The 14,359-nt window shown below is 37.5% G+C and overlaps 2 protein-coding genes across 4 annotated transcripts in view; both read left to right on the top strand.

Annotated features, from left to right (window-relative positions):
- Positions 5,394–8,278, top strand: LOC104760038 (probable WRKY transcription factor 10). The gene is made up of 6 exons (XM_019239061.1): positions 5,394–5,762; positions 6,280–6,418; positions 6,511–6,657; positions 6,760–6,892; positions 6,980–7,135; positions 7,819–8,278. Exons 1-6 carry the CDS (start codon positions 5,394–5,396, stop codon positions 8,276–8,278), a joined length of 1,404 nt encoding a protein of 467 aa, XP_019094606.1.
- Positions 11,531–14,359, top strand: part of LOC104758843 (F-box protein At-B) — a 4,252-nt gene continuing 1,423 nt past the window's right edge. The window contains exons 1-4 of one of the 3 annotated variants that reach the window (XM_010481798.2): positions 11,531–11,777; positions 11,861–12,066; positions 12,325–12,415; positions 12,512–13,361. In XM_010481798.2, coding sequence (XP_010480100.1) covers positions 11,628–11,777; positions 11,861–12,066; positions 12,325–12,415; positions 12,512–13,361 — 1,297 coding nt within the window. In that variant the 5' untranslated portion in view covers positions 11,531–11,627. Of the gene's footprint in view, positions 11,778–11,860; positions 12,067–12,324; positions 12,416–12,511; positions 13,699–14,359 lie in introns of all 3 variants that reach the window. The other 2 variants (XM_010481799.2, XM_019239780.1) reach the window with 2 other exon arrangements.

The raw sequence follows: 14,359 nt of genomic DNA, 5'->3' as shown, positions 1-14,359 counted from the left end.
CCACCCCTAACAGTATTCCCTCCATCTTAAGTTCGTAGCTTTGCGGAGAGCTTTGTCACAACGTCCGACTATTTATTGGTCGTCCGGCGAGATCTACTTTGCCAGTCGCCTTTTCTCATACTAATTGTCTTCTGGCTGGTACTAGGCGACGCGATAGATCCGAACCGAACAAAGAATGGACATCTGAAAGGTCTTTCGGGTGGACAAATATGGGGAAAGTGAAGAGTAGCGGGTGAGATCTCTAGGTCTTCGAGGGGCGCTGTCAAATCGTCACGCGTAAACCTTATGGCGCGTGAAGTTCGGAAACTAAAATGTCGTCTAACACCCAGATCCGTAATGATGACACCTCGGGGACCTCTCCTTTCTTCATATAAATACCCCGCTTCTCCTTCTTTTTCCTCACTTCATCTCCGAATTACTCTCTCTGCTCTCATCTTTTTTACTGGTCTATTCTTTTCCGTTTTCAAGGCTTGTTCATGTTTCTCCGGTCCACTTCGTCTGATTCCTTTGCAACGAACCACCTTCGGCCAAGATACTTCATCTGATTCTGATGGTTTGGCTAGATCCGATCATCATAAGGCGAGGTCCCCAACACCGAGTCAGCTCTCTTTGGATTCGTCGTCATCTAACTCCGATATGGCCAAGTTGTCCGAGCTTCAGCGCTGTATATTTTCTGGTGCGGCTACCTCTAGCTCGTCTCATCTTTCTTGCAAGATTCCTTCTCTTATTGACAAAGACTTGGACGATTCCGACATCCTAGCAGATTGTGTTGTTAGTCGCGGATCACTTCCAGTCATTACCGACCTTCCTGGGGCTAGGAGGCACATTCTTTCCTTCGTTCCTAAATACACCTCCAAGCTCGCCTCGGCCTTGAAAGCAGTCAACATCGGCGGACTGTCCTCCCAGCTCGCTATTATTAACCCAGAGGGGAACCATCGACCTTGGAATGTTCTGGAGGGGTTCATCTGTCTCTCGGAGAAGCTTTAAACCGAGTGCGGGATTACTTTTCCCCTTCCCTCCTTTCTAATGGCGTATTTTGCTAATCGTAAGGCGGCGATTTATCAATTTGCTCCGGCAACTTTTGGAAACGCGGTCGGCCTTTCGATTCTGGTCGAGGCAGGTGGCGTCAAAATTAATGTCGACCATTTTGAAGAGCTTACCTGATTAATGCCAACTAACAGGACGAAGAAATCCGGTGTTTATTACGTTAGCTCGAAGAGACTATTGCTCCTCGAAGGGGCAAAAGGGAAGACTTATAACTGGGGAAGATCCTACTTCTTTCTGAAAGTGGTTATGGGGGTCATCAAGGATCCTACGATTCCCTTATTTTCTGGGTGGAACCTTTCGCCCGGTAGCCGTTTTTGTTCTATAACTTTGTTTTTGCTTCTCAGGTATTGCCATTGATCTTATTCTCTTCTTATTTTGCAGTTGCTGTTCTGAGGTGCCTTCTCCCTTATCCTCCTGCTTTTCGAGCTGAGATTGACGCGATAAAGATTGTGAGTCCCTACATATGGCCAGGAACTAAACCGAAGAAGAACAAAGCTCCGCCAAAGAAGAAATCCACTCGACTAATGAGTAATTTATATGCTTCTTTTTTTTTTTTTTTGAAACAAAAGAGCAAGCTGTAGGTAGTTGAGCTCGTCTTTTTTTGTTGCTTCCCTAAATGATAGTCCATTTGCAGAAATGGGAAGGCTAAATATGGAGATTCCAAATGTTTCTGCTCATTTTCGCCGGGCTTCTAAGACCTCGTACACACCTCATTCAGACCCACCTCGTTCTCGCGGCCGTTCAGACGGCCCATCATCTGAGGTCGGCTCGTCTAAAAAGGCTTCCTCTCTAACTCGTGATGCTCATCTCGTCGATGCCCGTGAGGGGAAGCAGGTCGTAGCACCCTCTCCTTTACCTCCTAACCGGCACATTGGTCTGGTCAAAACGCTTCCTTAGGGGAATATGAGGGATAACTCTGGTCGCCCTGACGTCGTCGTCGACCGGGCTGATGCTATGACTCCTCAAAAGAGGAAGGAAGGTGGGAGCCCGGTCTGTCCTAACTCGGCAAAGAGGCAAAAAAAGACGGACTACCAGTGGGACTTTAATCATACCACCGCGACCCGCTCTCTTCCCTCTGATCCTCTTTCTTGCGCCAAGCTATTCCGCAGGATTCATTTCGGGTCACTGATGTTACGAAGGCTTCTTTCGAGGTTTGTCTTTGAACAGAAGACTATTGGTATTATTTTTTTTTAATATATTTTGGCTTCCTGCATTGAACTCCTCTGAATTTTTGCAGCTCGTAGCTTTGATAAATCGCACGACCTCTCGCTATGAGCGTCATTTTCATGACTTGGAATCTTTTCGTTCAGCATCCACTGTGCGCCCTGATCTTTCTTCTGAGAAAGTAAAGCGGCTCGAAAGTCAGCTCGAGGAGGCTCTTTGCTCGAACCAGAAGGTTAAGCGACAAAGTTTCTAAGCTTGAACACCATCGAAGCGGGTTGCTTGCTAAGAGGGACAAACTTCGCTCCAAGCTGGGAGAATCCGAGACCTTGCGCGACGAGTTAAAGCTTACTCTAGAGGCCGAGACTAATAGACAGAGGGAGCACCGAGAAGAGTTTGGCTATTACTCCTTGGTCCAAATCGTTGATGTCCAAATTGTTGATGATGTCCAAATCCCTACCTAACGCGCCAAATTATTGATGTCCAAATCGGTCACAATTAGAGATTTAGTTTGGTGGAAAAGGTATTGAAATTCTCTTTATAATTCGGTGTCGGGGCACATAAAGGTTAGGCTACAAACTGGACTTGACGAGTTAAGACAACAAAGGAAAATAAGTCGAAGAGAAAGACGAGCTAACTAGCTCGTCCAACTTAAGCTATCGACGAGTCTACCGTTAATTGCGTGTCGTTTCTCTAACCGTTTTCTCCTCTTTTTTCTGATCCTCTTTTTCAAGTGCCGTACGTCTATATTTATAAGAAGTTGTGTCGGTTCGTCCACTGAAAAGATCAACATGCTCCGATCACTACCCTGATGATTTCCTAGACTTTCATGGACACTTTTGGGCCGTGCCTTGTGTGGGAGTGAGGATCCACCCCTAATACTATTCATCAAATTTATAATAGCCAAAAGAAACTGATTTATAGTAGAAATTGGTCCTAACATAAAATAATCTATTCCTAAATCCTTCTTCTTATTTAGTTACTAGTTGTGGGTAATTTTAATAGATCAACGGTGGATGGGCAATGCATAGGATATGTCATGCTAACATGCACTTGCTTAGCTATTTAAAGAAATCAATCTTTCTCATAATTTTTTTTTTTTTTTTGACCTCTTATAAAATTTATTCATTTCCAATTTTCCTTGGTCAACATTTGGATTATATTTATGTAATTTCCATATTTGTAGTACCGACTTAAGATAGAAACTGAACCAAAAATAACCAAAATGTTTTTGTTTACAATATGATCAAATCGGTCGAATCCCTAATACTAATTCATATGAATTAGATCTTATTAGTTTTAATCTAACTAGAGTTTAGTACTAAGCAACACTTTGAAAAATGAGTAATACTCTAGATGTTTTTGCTCACCTTCTTTTGTTTTAACCAACGAAAAGGCACCATGTCATACTATATATAAATAAAATTAAAATTTAAATAAATAAACATATTAAAACAAAAATTATTAACAAAAATATTAATTTCGTTAAACCCAAATCAATATATAATCTCTTTCAGTTATAAAATATAAACTCTAACTCTCTTTTATAAACTCAAACCTACATAGAAACTCGTTTAATATTATAAAATCTAAACTCTAATTCTCTTTATGAAACTCAAATCGACATATAATCTCGTTTAATTATAAAATATAAATTATAATATTTCTTTATAAACTTAAACCGAGACATAATCTCTTTTGATTATAAACCATAATCCTCATTTATCAACTTAAACCGATATAGAATCTCGTTTACTTGTAAAACCTAAAACCTAAAACCTAAATATTTATTTGTAAGCTAAAACCGACATATAATTTCGTTTAATTGAAAATTGAAATCATAATCATCTTATATAAATTCAAACTGATATTTAAACTCATTTAATGAAAAGTCTACAGATTTTGTTTTCTTAATTTAATTTATTTTTATGATTTTAATTTTGATTAAAAAAAAAATTGTATTACATGGCATGTTATTATATTTTGGTTGACTAATTAAGAGGGGGTGAATCCAAAAATACTTTTTTAAAATTTAGTAGTATCTTTTATATTTTTATATAAAAATTGACTGGACTAATAATATTCAATGGGGTTTAAAACACTATTTTATAATATAAGTAAATAATTATATCAAAAATGGCAATTGTTCTAAAGCAAATCGTATAGTTTAACTAATTCAAATTTATGTATAATTTATTTTTTTGTTATTCTTTTTAATTTAATTTACCAGATATAAGACTCTAGTAATATTGGGAAGTGTCTTTAGTCAAATGGTTATAACACCACTTTTGCGAAGGATTTCACCGGAGTTTGACTCCACTAAGTCATGTTATCTCGTGTAGTAGAGACTGATTATGAATTGGACCTTGTCGATTCAGTGACGACAAAAAAAAACCATGGTAATATTTAATCTACTTTTACTTGTTATATTAATAACATTACTTCAATGATGTTTGATTAATAACATTACTTGAATGATGTTTAGATACATCGATGATATAAAAGTATAAAACCAAAACTAATAACAACTGATAGGTGGATATTTTTTTTAATATGGTCTAAAAGAATTAAAATATACATATGTTTATGTTAATATGTGAACTATAAGATTTAATAAATATAAGATCACGGTGATACTCAATTTAGTTTAGCTCCGCTATATTAAATAACATTGATTGGATTTGATGTTTCAGATACATATAGATAATTTTATTTAAAACGGTTATTGTTGATAGGATTTAGATTGACCATGAACATTAGAATTCAGTGTTTTATTATAAAATTTAGTTTAGTCTACTATTTAGCAGATGATGATAAACCCATTACCTCTCCAAAAAGAGAAAAAAATAAAAAAAGAGGTAGAAAATAGAAATAAGAAAAAACACATTAGGGATTGTTATACTTGGATGACGAAAGTTTGACCAGTTAAAAGTGTTACCAAAATAATATGGGTTCGAAGTTTATTATATAAGAACACCAACTTCCTCCTATGTGCAAAACGCATCCCCTTGTGTATTCTTCTTCTTAGTTTTCGGCTTCCTCTCAAGAAAAGGTATCTCCTTTTTACATCCAAAACCTTTTCATTAATTTACAACTCCTTCTTTTTTTTTTATTCTAAATTTCATAAAAATTTCAGTTTTAACATTAACACTGTATTTCTTGAAATCTTATAGATTTTTCCAAAAATGAGTGATTTTGATGGCAACTTCGTGGAAATGACGTCGTGTTGGACTCCACTGTCCACTCCTAGCCCAAGAACGATACTGGCGATGATGGGTCAAACCAACGATGGTCTGAATCCAATCTCTCAGATCTTCCCTCAAACCAACTTACCAAGAGACCATGCTGATCAGTCCGGACAAAGACCTGGTCTCGGCGAGAGATTAGCTACAAAAGTAGGACTTAATCTTCCCAGACTCGACATAGAAAACAGAAGTCCTTTGGGTGCATTTTTCAGGAGCTCGGCTGCTCCTTCTCCTATCGGTGCAATCACCCCAGGATTTAGCCCATCAATACTATTGCAATCTCCCAAAATGGTCACTGATTCATCACAGGTACGTAGGAATGTCTTTTGCGTTTATGATAAACAATTAAAAGAATATAATTATATCATAAAAATAGTTAAATGAATCCGTGATTAAATCATTGTTTGGGAATATGTTTATGTATGTTATTTCAATTGTATTATATATATATATATATATATTACTATCTATATATTGGTAAACAAAGAATCTTTTCTTTCCTTTTGTTTACGTTTTAAAAAAATATCATACCCATTTGCGTTTACAACTAAGAAATGGCTGGTTCATGAATCTTGTTGTCCCAGACTGGTTTATATTGTTATGACTGAATATATATTATGGGAAAATTGGAAATAAAGGATATTCGGATAGATTTTGAAATGGACCATATAAAACTTTATTGCATTTCATATATAAGAAGGTTTCAAATGTTTTTCTCTTAATCTTTGTTACATATTTACATAATTAATAAGGTTGAAATCATCGGAATCTTTGACTCAATCCTAAACCCTAACTGTAATTGTCTTTTGTACCTTCTTATATCCAGATCATTCCTCAGTCTTTAGCCACAACTTACAAACCTGAAGAGATGGTAAAACCTTCCGGTGAAGACAATGCAACGGCGATGATATTCAACAACGATCTTCCTTATCAATCTATAAGTGTTGATCCGCATCCTCTAGACGGTAATAGAATTTCTTTTGTCTCAACTGTGCTTCCATTTTCTATTTTATGAATCTTTAATTTATTTGTTTGTTTTTTTTTACATGTGAGACAGCTTTTGATGACATTCTAACGGAAGAGTCAATTTATATGCCATCTTATGAACCTCATGTTGAGCGCCCAATTGGTGCTCCGTTTGTCCCTTCCTTTGAACCTGAGATCGTTGGCGATACCAATGTCAACTTCAACTCCATTTTGGAGAGTCAGAGCGAGGATGAAAACGAAGATGAAACAGACTTCGAAGATGAAGATGAAGATGCAGATGAAGATGAAGATGAGGAAGAAGATGAAGATGAAGATGAAGAGGAAGATGAAGATGAAGAGGACGAGGTAGAGATAGAAGTAGAGGAAGAGGACGAGGAACAGGAACAGGAAGAGGTTGATCATGTTGACGACTTTGCTGACTTTGATGATGCACCTCCATCTCCGAAGAGAAGGTTCCAAACAAAAGTGATTAAATAACATCGTAATTTATAATAACTAAACATCTTATATAAGTTAAACCATTGCATTAACTCTTGCAGGCGATTTGAGGTATCCTCAAACATGATTGGAGCTACAAGAACAAGCAAGGCACAAAGGATCATACTTCAGATGGAAAGCGATGAAGATAATCCAGAAGATGGCTTTCGCTGGAGAAAATACGGACAGAAGGTTGTCAAAGGAAATCCTAATCCTAGGTTGTTCTTTCCCCCACCATCTTCTTTGTCTCTTGTCTATAGTGATCACTTGGACTTTTTTATTTTATTCGTAACGACTTTGTTTGATATATATATATATATATATATACGTTTTAGTTAAACCAAATTAATATGTTTATTTTTGTTGTATGTGGTATATATATGTTAATCGCAGGAGTTACTTCAAATGCACAGTCAATGGATGCAACGTGAAGAAACATGTGGAGAGAGGAGCAGACGATTTTAAGATACTTGTGACTTCGTACGATGGTATTCACAACCATCCTCCCCCACCTACACGTAGTAGACTCACTTCCGGTCCAAGAAATCGGTCTGGTACAACAATGACTCAAAATCATGGCAATCGAACCAGTCGGGCTCCTCTTCCTTCTTCTTTAGACATCACATCCATGGAGATGATGCCTATCACTTCGTTTAGTACTCCACAAGTTGATCTGACTCGGGTTTATAAGACCGGACTCTCTAAACTGCCGAACATACCAGCTTACGATCAGAATCCCGATANTTCTTTATTTTATTCGTAACGACTTTGTTTGATATATATATATATATATATACGTTTGATATATATATATATATATATTAATATAAGATTAGTCAGACGTTTTACCAAATTAATATGTTTATTTTTTTTGTATGTTGTATATATATGTTAATCGCAGGAGTTACTTCAAATGCACAGTCAATGGATGCAACGTGAAGAAACATGTGGAGAGAGGAGCAGACGATTTTAAGATACTTGTGACTTCGTACGATGGTATTCACAACCATCCTCCCCCACCTACACGTAGTAGACTCACTTCCGGTCCAAGGAATCGGTCTGGTATAACAATGTCTCAAAATCATGGCAATCGAACCAGTCGGGCTCCTGTTCCGTCTTCTTCAGTCATCACATCTATGGAGATGATGCCTATCACTTCGTTTACTCCACAAGTTGATCTGACTCGGGTTTATAAGACCGGACTCTCTAAACTGCCGAACATACCAGCTTATGATCAGAATCCCGATAATACGTACCGAAATGAGGAACCGATGATGAATGTGGCACATGATGGTTCAGGGATATACGGTGGAATCATGCATCGTCTATTTAATGGTTTTGGTATGAACTTTGACTTGTAAACCATTTTTTTTTTTTTTAATTTTGATCTGCAGTGAAAAACTATTAAAAGAAAAAAAAAACTATGTACTCATCATCAGCTTAATTTTAAAATATCCATCAATAAATACTTTTATATTTTTGACTGAATTAGTTTCTAAACAGTTAGATGTATTGTCAAAATTTTGGTGTTTTTTTTTAATCTTCTTTTGAAACGTCTGAAAAAAAAAATCTAATTTTCTCTCTCGCCTAAACACAAAATCAGCCACCATCCATCCAAGATCTGGTTTTCATTTGCCCTCTCCGGTGACCGGCACTCCTCGCCGCAGCCGTGAGAGGGTACCCAGTAGTTTCCTTTTCTTTTAGCTTTTGTTTTCCTCGATTCGTCTTACCTCTGGTGGTTAAGTAGAGAAGAGTTTCGTCAGGCTGTGACGGTGGTTCATCTCGGCGAGCTTTGGAGGCATGGCAGGTGGTCAGCATCTCCAGAGAGAGTTGTCTGTTTGGGCTTCGAAGATCTGTAGATCTACTGTTTGCTCTGTCTTAGAAAGTGATTTGCGAATATGTGATCTCTTTGGTCCAGTAAACCGACTATCCAGCCCTTCTTCTTTGCTGTTTTGCTAGGGTTAGATGGAATCGATTTGGTTGTTTCAATTAGTAGGCTGGTTGAGTTTCAAAGATGGTGTTGTTTACCTTTTCTTCTGCTCCCATGGTACGGGATGTGGAAAAGGCAATATCTTTCCGGAATTAGTTGATTAGGTTTCATATTGTCTTTTGGATAGAAGTTGAGTTTCCCAGTTTATGCTTGTTGATGAACGAACGAATCCTTGTCGTGGTGATTGTCAGGCCTACAAGTTCTTTTGCGTCCTTTAGAGTTCTATTTGGGTTCTTTCTGGTTTGATCTTCCGCTATCCTTGATTGAGAATTGTGGTACCCAGTTTAGACTTTTCGCTCCTTTTCTCTGCTTTTCAGATCTGATCGAGATCTGGTCCAATGGGTTTTGCTTCTACCTAGGTGCAAAAAAAGTCGCCTTGTATACGACGTCGCCGTATTCTGAAGAAAGTGTGAAGAACAATGAGTGGTTCTTTCTTTGAGGATTATGAAGATTAGCATAGGAGTCATATTACTTTTAGGCAGTTTCTTAGAGGAGGAATGGATTTTCGAAGGTTAGCCGAAGGCATATTCGATTTGTACAAGCAAAGGATCTCTTGAAGTTAGCATTCCTTGTTGGGCTTGGTCAGGCCCGGCTCAAAACAAAATTGGACCTTGTGCCAAAATAAATAAATAAAAATTTTATGCTATATATTTTCTAAACTTGGAAATTTTGGATCCTAAAATGCTTAGTAAAATTGTTGAAAAATGATGGGACCCGGTTCTTGTGCACCGTCGGCACACCCTTAGAGCCAGGGCTGGGCTTGGTATAATCCTTCTTTGTCGAGGTTTTCGTTTTGGTATGTTTCTATTATTGGTCTCTCCTTCTATCTCTGTAATAGCCTTGTATATCCAGTTGTTAGTTTCCTTTACATAGGACTTTAGACTCCAGGGATATCTTGTTTTTCCGCCGGATTTAGACTCCGGAGAGATATCATGTTTTTCCACCGGCATATGTTTGTAATCCTAAGTTGTAATGGTTTCAATAGTAAAATTTTCGATGACAACAAAAAAAAAGTTTCTAAGGGCATCTCCAACCCACCTCTATATTTGCTTTTTAACTCTATTTTAGGGTAAAATCTACTCCAACCCATCTCTATTTCTACCTCTATAATAGAGATCTCTATTTTTTCCTCTATATATAGAGGAACTCTATTTTTTCCTCTATAATAGAGTTGAACTTTTTTATTTATAAAATGGTCCTTGAACTTTTAACACTTATATATTTATGATCAAAATAAATAAAATATATATTTAAATAGTTTAATAATAATTTAATGAAGTATATTAATAGGATAATTGATTATAAAGTTAAATTTGACTAATTTTAATATTTTGGTTTAAAATTTTTAAAGGTTTTCGTATAGAAAATTTTTAAAGGTTTTTGTATAGAAAAACAATTTTAAAATTTGAGACTATTATTTGCAAAAGAAATTTTTTATAAAATCTTATTAAATATAAATAACTTAAATATTTTAGTTTTTATTCATGCCATAACATTATTTTTAATACAACAAAGACTAATTATTTAATATTCTGGTAAATTACTTCTGGATCCACCAATAACATTATTTTTATATGATGCAATGTATTTCTTTTAATAAATGTGATATTTAAATAATATTTATGAATGTTAAAAATTTAAATAATTTCATAATTTTATGAAAGTTTCACAAATACTAAAATAAATGGGTTAGTTTGCAACTTTTATAAGTAAAATGTATTAATAGTAAAATAAAAAATGAATCTCTACGGAATATTCTTTTTTAGAAGAAAAAATAGAGGTTACTATTGGAGCAAAAGTCACCTCTATTATAGAGTTCCTCTATTTTAGAGGTAAAAATAGGGAAAACCATTGGAGATGGTCTAAGGGCATCTCCAACCCACCTCTATATTTGCTTTTTAACTCTGTTTTAGAGTAAAATCTACTCCAACCCATCTCTATTTCTACCTCTATAATAGAGATTTCTATTTTTTACTCTATATATAGAAGAACTCTATTTTTTCCTCTATAATAAAGTTGAATTTTTTTATTTATAAAATGGTTCTTGAACTTTTAACATTAAATAAATTATATATTTAATGGTCCTTAACCTTTTAACACTTTTATTATTTGATATGATGCAATATATTTCTTTTAATAAATGTGATATTTAAATAATATTTATGAATGTTAAAAATTTAAATAATATCACAATTTTATGAAAGTTTTACAAATATTAAAATAAATGGGTTAGTTTGCAACTTTTCTAAGTAAAAGGTATTAATAATAAAATAAAAAATAAATCTCTACGGAATATTCATTTTTAGAGGAACAAATAAAGGTATCTATTGGAGTAAAAGTAACCTCTATTATAGAGTTACTCTATTTTAAAGGTAAAAATAAGGAAAAACATTGGAGATGTTATTATTTGGAATATGAGTGGTCGGTCATGTAATAGTTTCCACAAGAAAAAACTAACCATGATTAATCCGAAACGAACTAACCATGATAAATCCGAAACGAAGTTCAAACTGAACCGGATTACTGTATATAAACCGATCGCCACTGACCCGGACAAGTCGGGTAAGGATATGAATATTCCTGCGTCCAAACAACCCCTTTCGTCTTTAGATTCGTGTCAACGGCTCAAAAGGGGAAGAAAGATTGAAAAGAACGTAGCAATTGGAGAGAAGATTCTGGAAATTGAATTGAAAGGAAGAGGAGAATTCACCATTTCACTCATGGAGGAAGTGACTAGATCCGTGTTAGCGGAGGAGATTCTGAAGCGTTTAGATCTGGAGAATCTCTGTTCCGTCGCCTGCGTTTCCACCACCCTCCGCTCCGCCGTTGTCTCCGGCGTCCTCCCTTCTCTTACCTCTCTCGATCTCTCTGTGAGTTTCCGATTCACTGAAATTTGTTGGAGATCGTCTTTCTCCGGAAAAGAGATTTGAAATTTATCGAATTCTGTTTTTAGGTTTTCTCTCCGGACGAAGAGACTCTGAATCACGTGATGCGTGGTTGTATCGGGCTTAGTAGCTTAACTCTGAATTGTCTCCGCCTTAACGCTGCTTCTGTGCGTGGGGTTCTTGGCCCACATCTCCAGGAACTTCACTTGCTCAGGTGTTCACTTCTATCCTCCACCGTCCTCACTTCCATTGGCAGCCTCTGCCCAAATCTCCGGTATTGATTCCGTCTTCCCCCATGAACTTTTCAATAAGGTGCCTCAATGAGAATTCTCGTGCTTTTGCTCCATGTTTATTTATCACTTCATTAACATGATTGAATCCTCAGTGTTTCCATATTGGGGTTGGATATGGCTTTTGTTAGTCACTCTTTCTTGATGATCAGAAGCATTGAGTTTAGAGCTATAGAGTTGAAGTTGTGATAGTGAGTAAATTAAAAAGTTTGTTTTTTTGTTGGGTTCGGTTATTATGACAGGGTTCTTACCCTGGAAATGGCAGACTTGGATTCTCCCGCTGTGTTTCAGTCTAACTTGACGCAGATGCTTAACGGGTGTCCTTATCTGGAGGTAATTTGTTAAAAAGCTTGCTGAGGCCATTGGTCAGAAGAAGCGAGAAAGTGTGAAAATTGAATTTGGGTTTTTATATTCTTGTGATGCTTGCAGTCTCTGCAACTTAATATCCGAGGTATCCTAGTAGATGCCACAGCTTTCCAGTCTGTTAGATTCTCCTTGCCAGAAACTCTCAAAGTTCTAAGGTTACAACCACTGCTTGAGTCTGAGGCCATTCTTCTCATGAACAGATTCAAAGTCACTGGAACTTGTTTATCTCAGGCTAATTATAGTGCCTTGCTTTCTTCTTCACCCTCTTTTACTTTGCAAAGCCTGTCTCTTGTGCTGGACTTGATATCTGACAAGCTAATCATAGCTATCACAGGATCTCTTCCTCAACTTGTCAACCTGGACCTTGAAGACCGTCCTGAAAAAGAGCCATTTCCTGACAGTGACTTGACTTACACTGGGCTTCAGGCTCTGGGTTATTGCCAACAACTCACAAGCCTCTCTCTGGTTCGAACTTGTTATAACCGCAAGATATCGTTTAAGAGGATAAACGATATGGGTATATTTCTTCTTTCCGAGGCTTGCAGGGGTTTAGAGTCAGTGAGACTTGGTGGGTTCCCAAAAGTCAGCGACGCTGGTTTTGCATCGCTCCTTCATTCATGTCGGAACTTGAAAAAGTTTGAAGTACGAGGTGCCTTCCTGTTGTCTGATTTGGCATTCCATGATGTCACAGGGTCTTCCTGTTCTCTTCAAGAGGTCAGACTCTCGACGTGCCCTCTCATAACCAGCGAAGCCGTGAAGAAACTGGGGTTGTGTGGCAATCTTGAGGTGCTCGACTTGGGAAGCTGCAAAAGTATATCAGATTCTTGCCTCAACTCTGTTTCAGCCCTCAGAAAGTTAACTTCACTGAATCTCGCAGGAGCTGATGTAACCGACAGTGGCATGCTTGCACTTGGTAAGTCAGATGTTCCCATCACGCAACTGTCTCTCCGCGGCTGTAAGAGAGTCAGTGACAGGGGAATATCCCATCTGTTGAACAGTGAAGGAACCATCAGCAAAACATTATCAACACTTGATCTTGGTCACATGCCAGGAATCTCAGACAGAGCCATCTATACAATCACACGTTATTGCAAGGCTTTAACAGAGCTAAGTATCAGAAGTTGCTTTCACGTAACAGATTCTTCGGTAGAGTCGCTGGCTACAAGGGAAAGACAAGCAGAGGGAGGAAGCAAACAATTGAGGAAGCTCAATGTCCATAACTGTGTGAGCTTAACGAGTGGAGCACTGAGATGGCTCAGCAAGCCGNGACGCTGGTTTTGCATCGCTCCTTCATTCATGTCGGAACTTGAAAAAGTTTGAAGTACGAGGTGCCTTCCTGTTGTCTGATTTGGCATTCCATGATGTCACAGGGTCTTCCTGTTCTCTTCAAGAGGTCAGACTCTCGACGTGCCCTCTCATAACCAGCGAAGCCGTGAAGAAACTGGGGTTGTGTGGCAATCTTGAGGTGCTCGACTTGGGAAGCTGCAAAAGTATATCAGATTCTTGCCTCAACTCTGTTTCAGCCCTCAGAAAGTTAACTTCACTGAATCTCGCAGGAGCTGATGTAACCGACAGTGGCATGCTTGCACTTGGTAAGTCAGATGTTCCCATCACGCAACTGTCTCTCCGCGGCTGTAAGAGAGTCAGTGACAGGGGAATATCCCATCTGTTGAACAGTGAAGGAACCATCAGCAAAACATTATCAACACTTGATCTTGGTCACATGCCAGGAATCTCAGACAGAGCCATCTATACAATCACACGTTATTGCAAGGCTTTAACAGAGCTAAGTATCAGAAGTTGCTTTCACGTAACAGATTCTTCGGTAGAGTCGCTGGCTACAAGGGAAAGACAAGCAGAGGGAGGAAGCAAACAATTGAGGAAGCTCAATGTCCATAACTGTGTGAGCTT

This window comes from Camelina sativa, chromosome 17 (genome assembly GCF_000633955.1).
Source record: "Camelina sativa cultivar DH55 chromosome 17, Cs, whole genome shotgun sequence".
Taxonomy (NCBI): Eukaryota; Viridiplantae; Streptophyta; class Magnoliopsida; order Brassicales; family Brassicaceae; genus Camelina; species Camelina sativa.
The sequence above is the reverse complement of the archived record's forward strand: the minus strand, read 5'-3'. Positions and strand labels throughout refer to the sequence as shown.

Bases quoted from the DNA above. Each gene is read 5' to 3' on its own strand.
- LOC104760038 (XM_019239061.1), top strand. From the start codon at position 5,394: ATGAGTGATTTTGATGGCAACTTCGTGGAAATGACGTCGTGTTGGACT. The intron at 6,419-6,510 runs GTAATAGAATTT...CATGTGAGACAG, and splicing joins TGATCCGCATCCTCTAGACG to CTTTTGATGACATTCTAACG. The intron at 6,893-6,979 runs GTTCCAAACAAA...TAACTCTTGCAG, and splicing joins CCTCCATCTCCGAAGAGAAG to GCGATTTGAGGTATCCTCAA.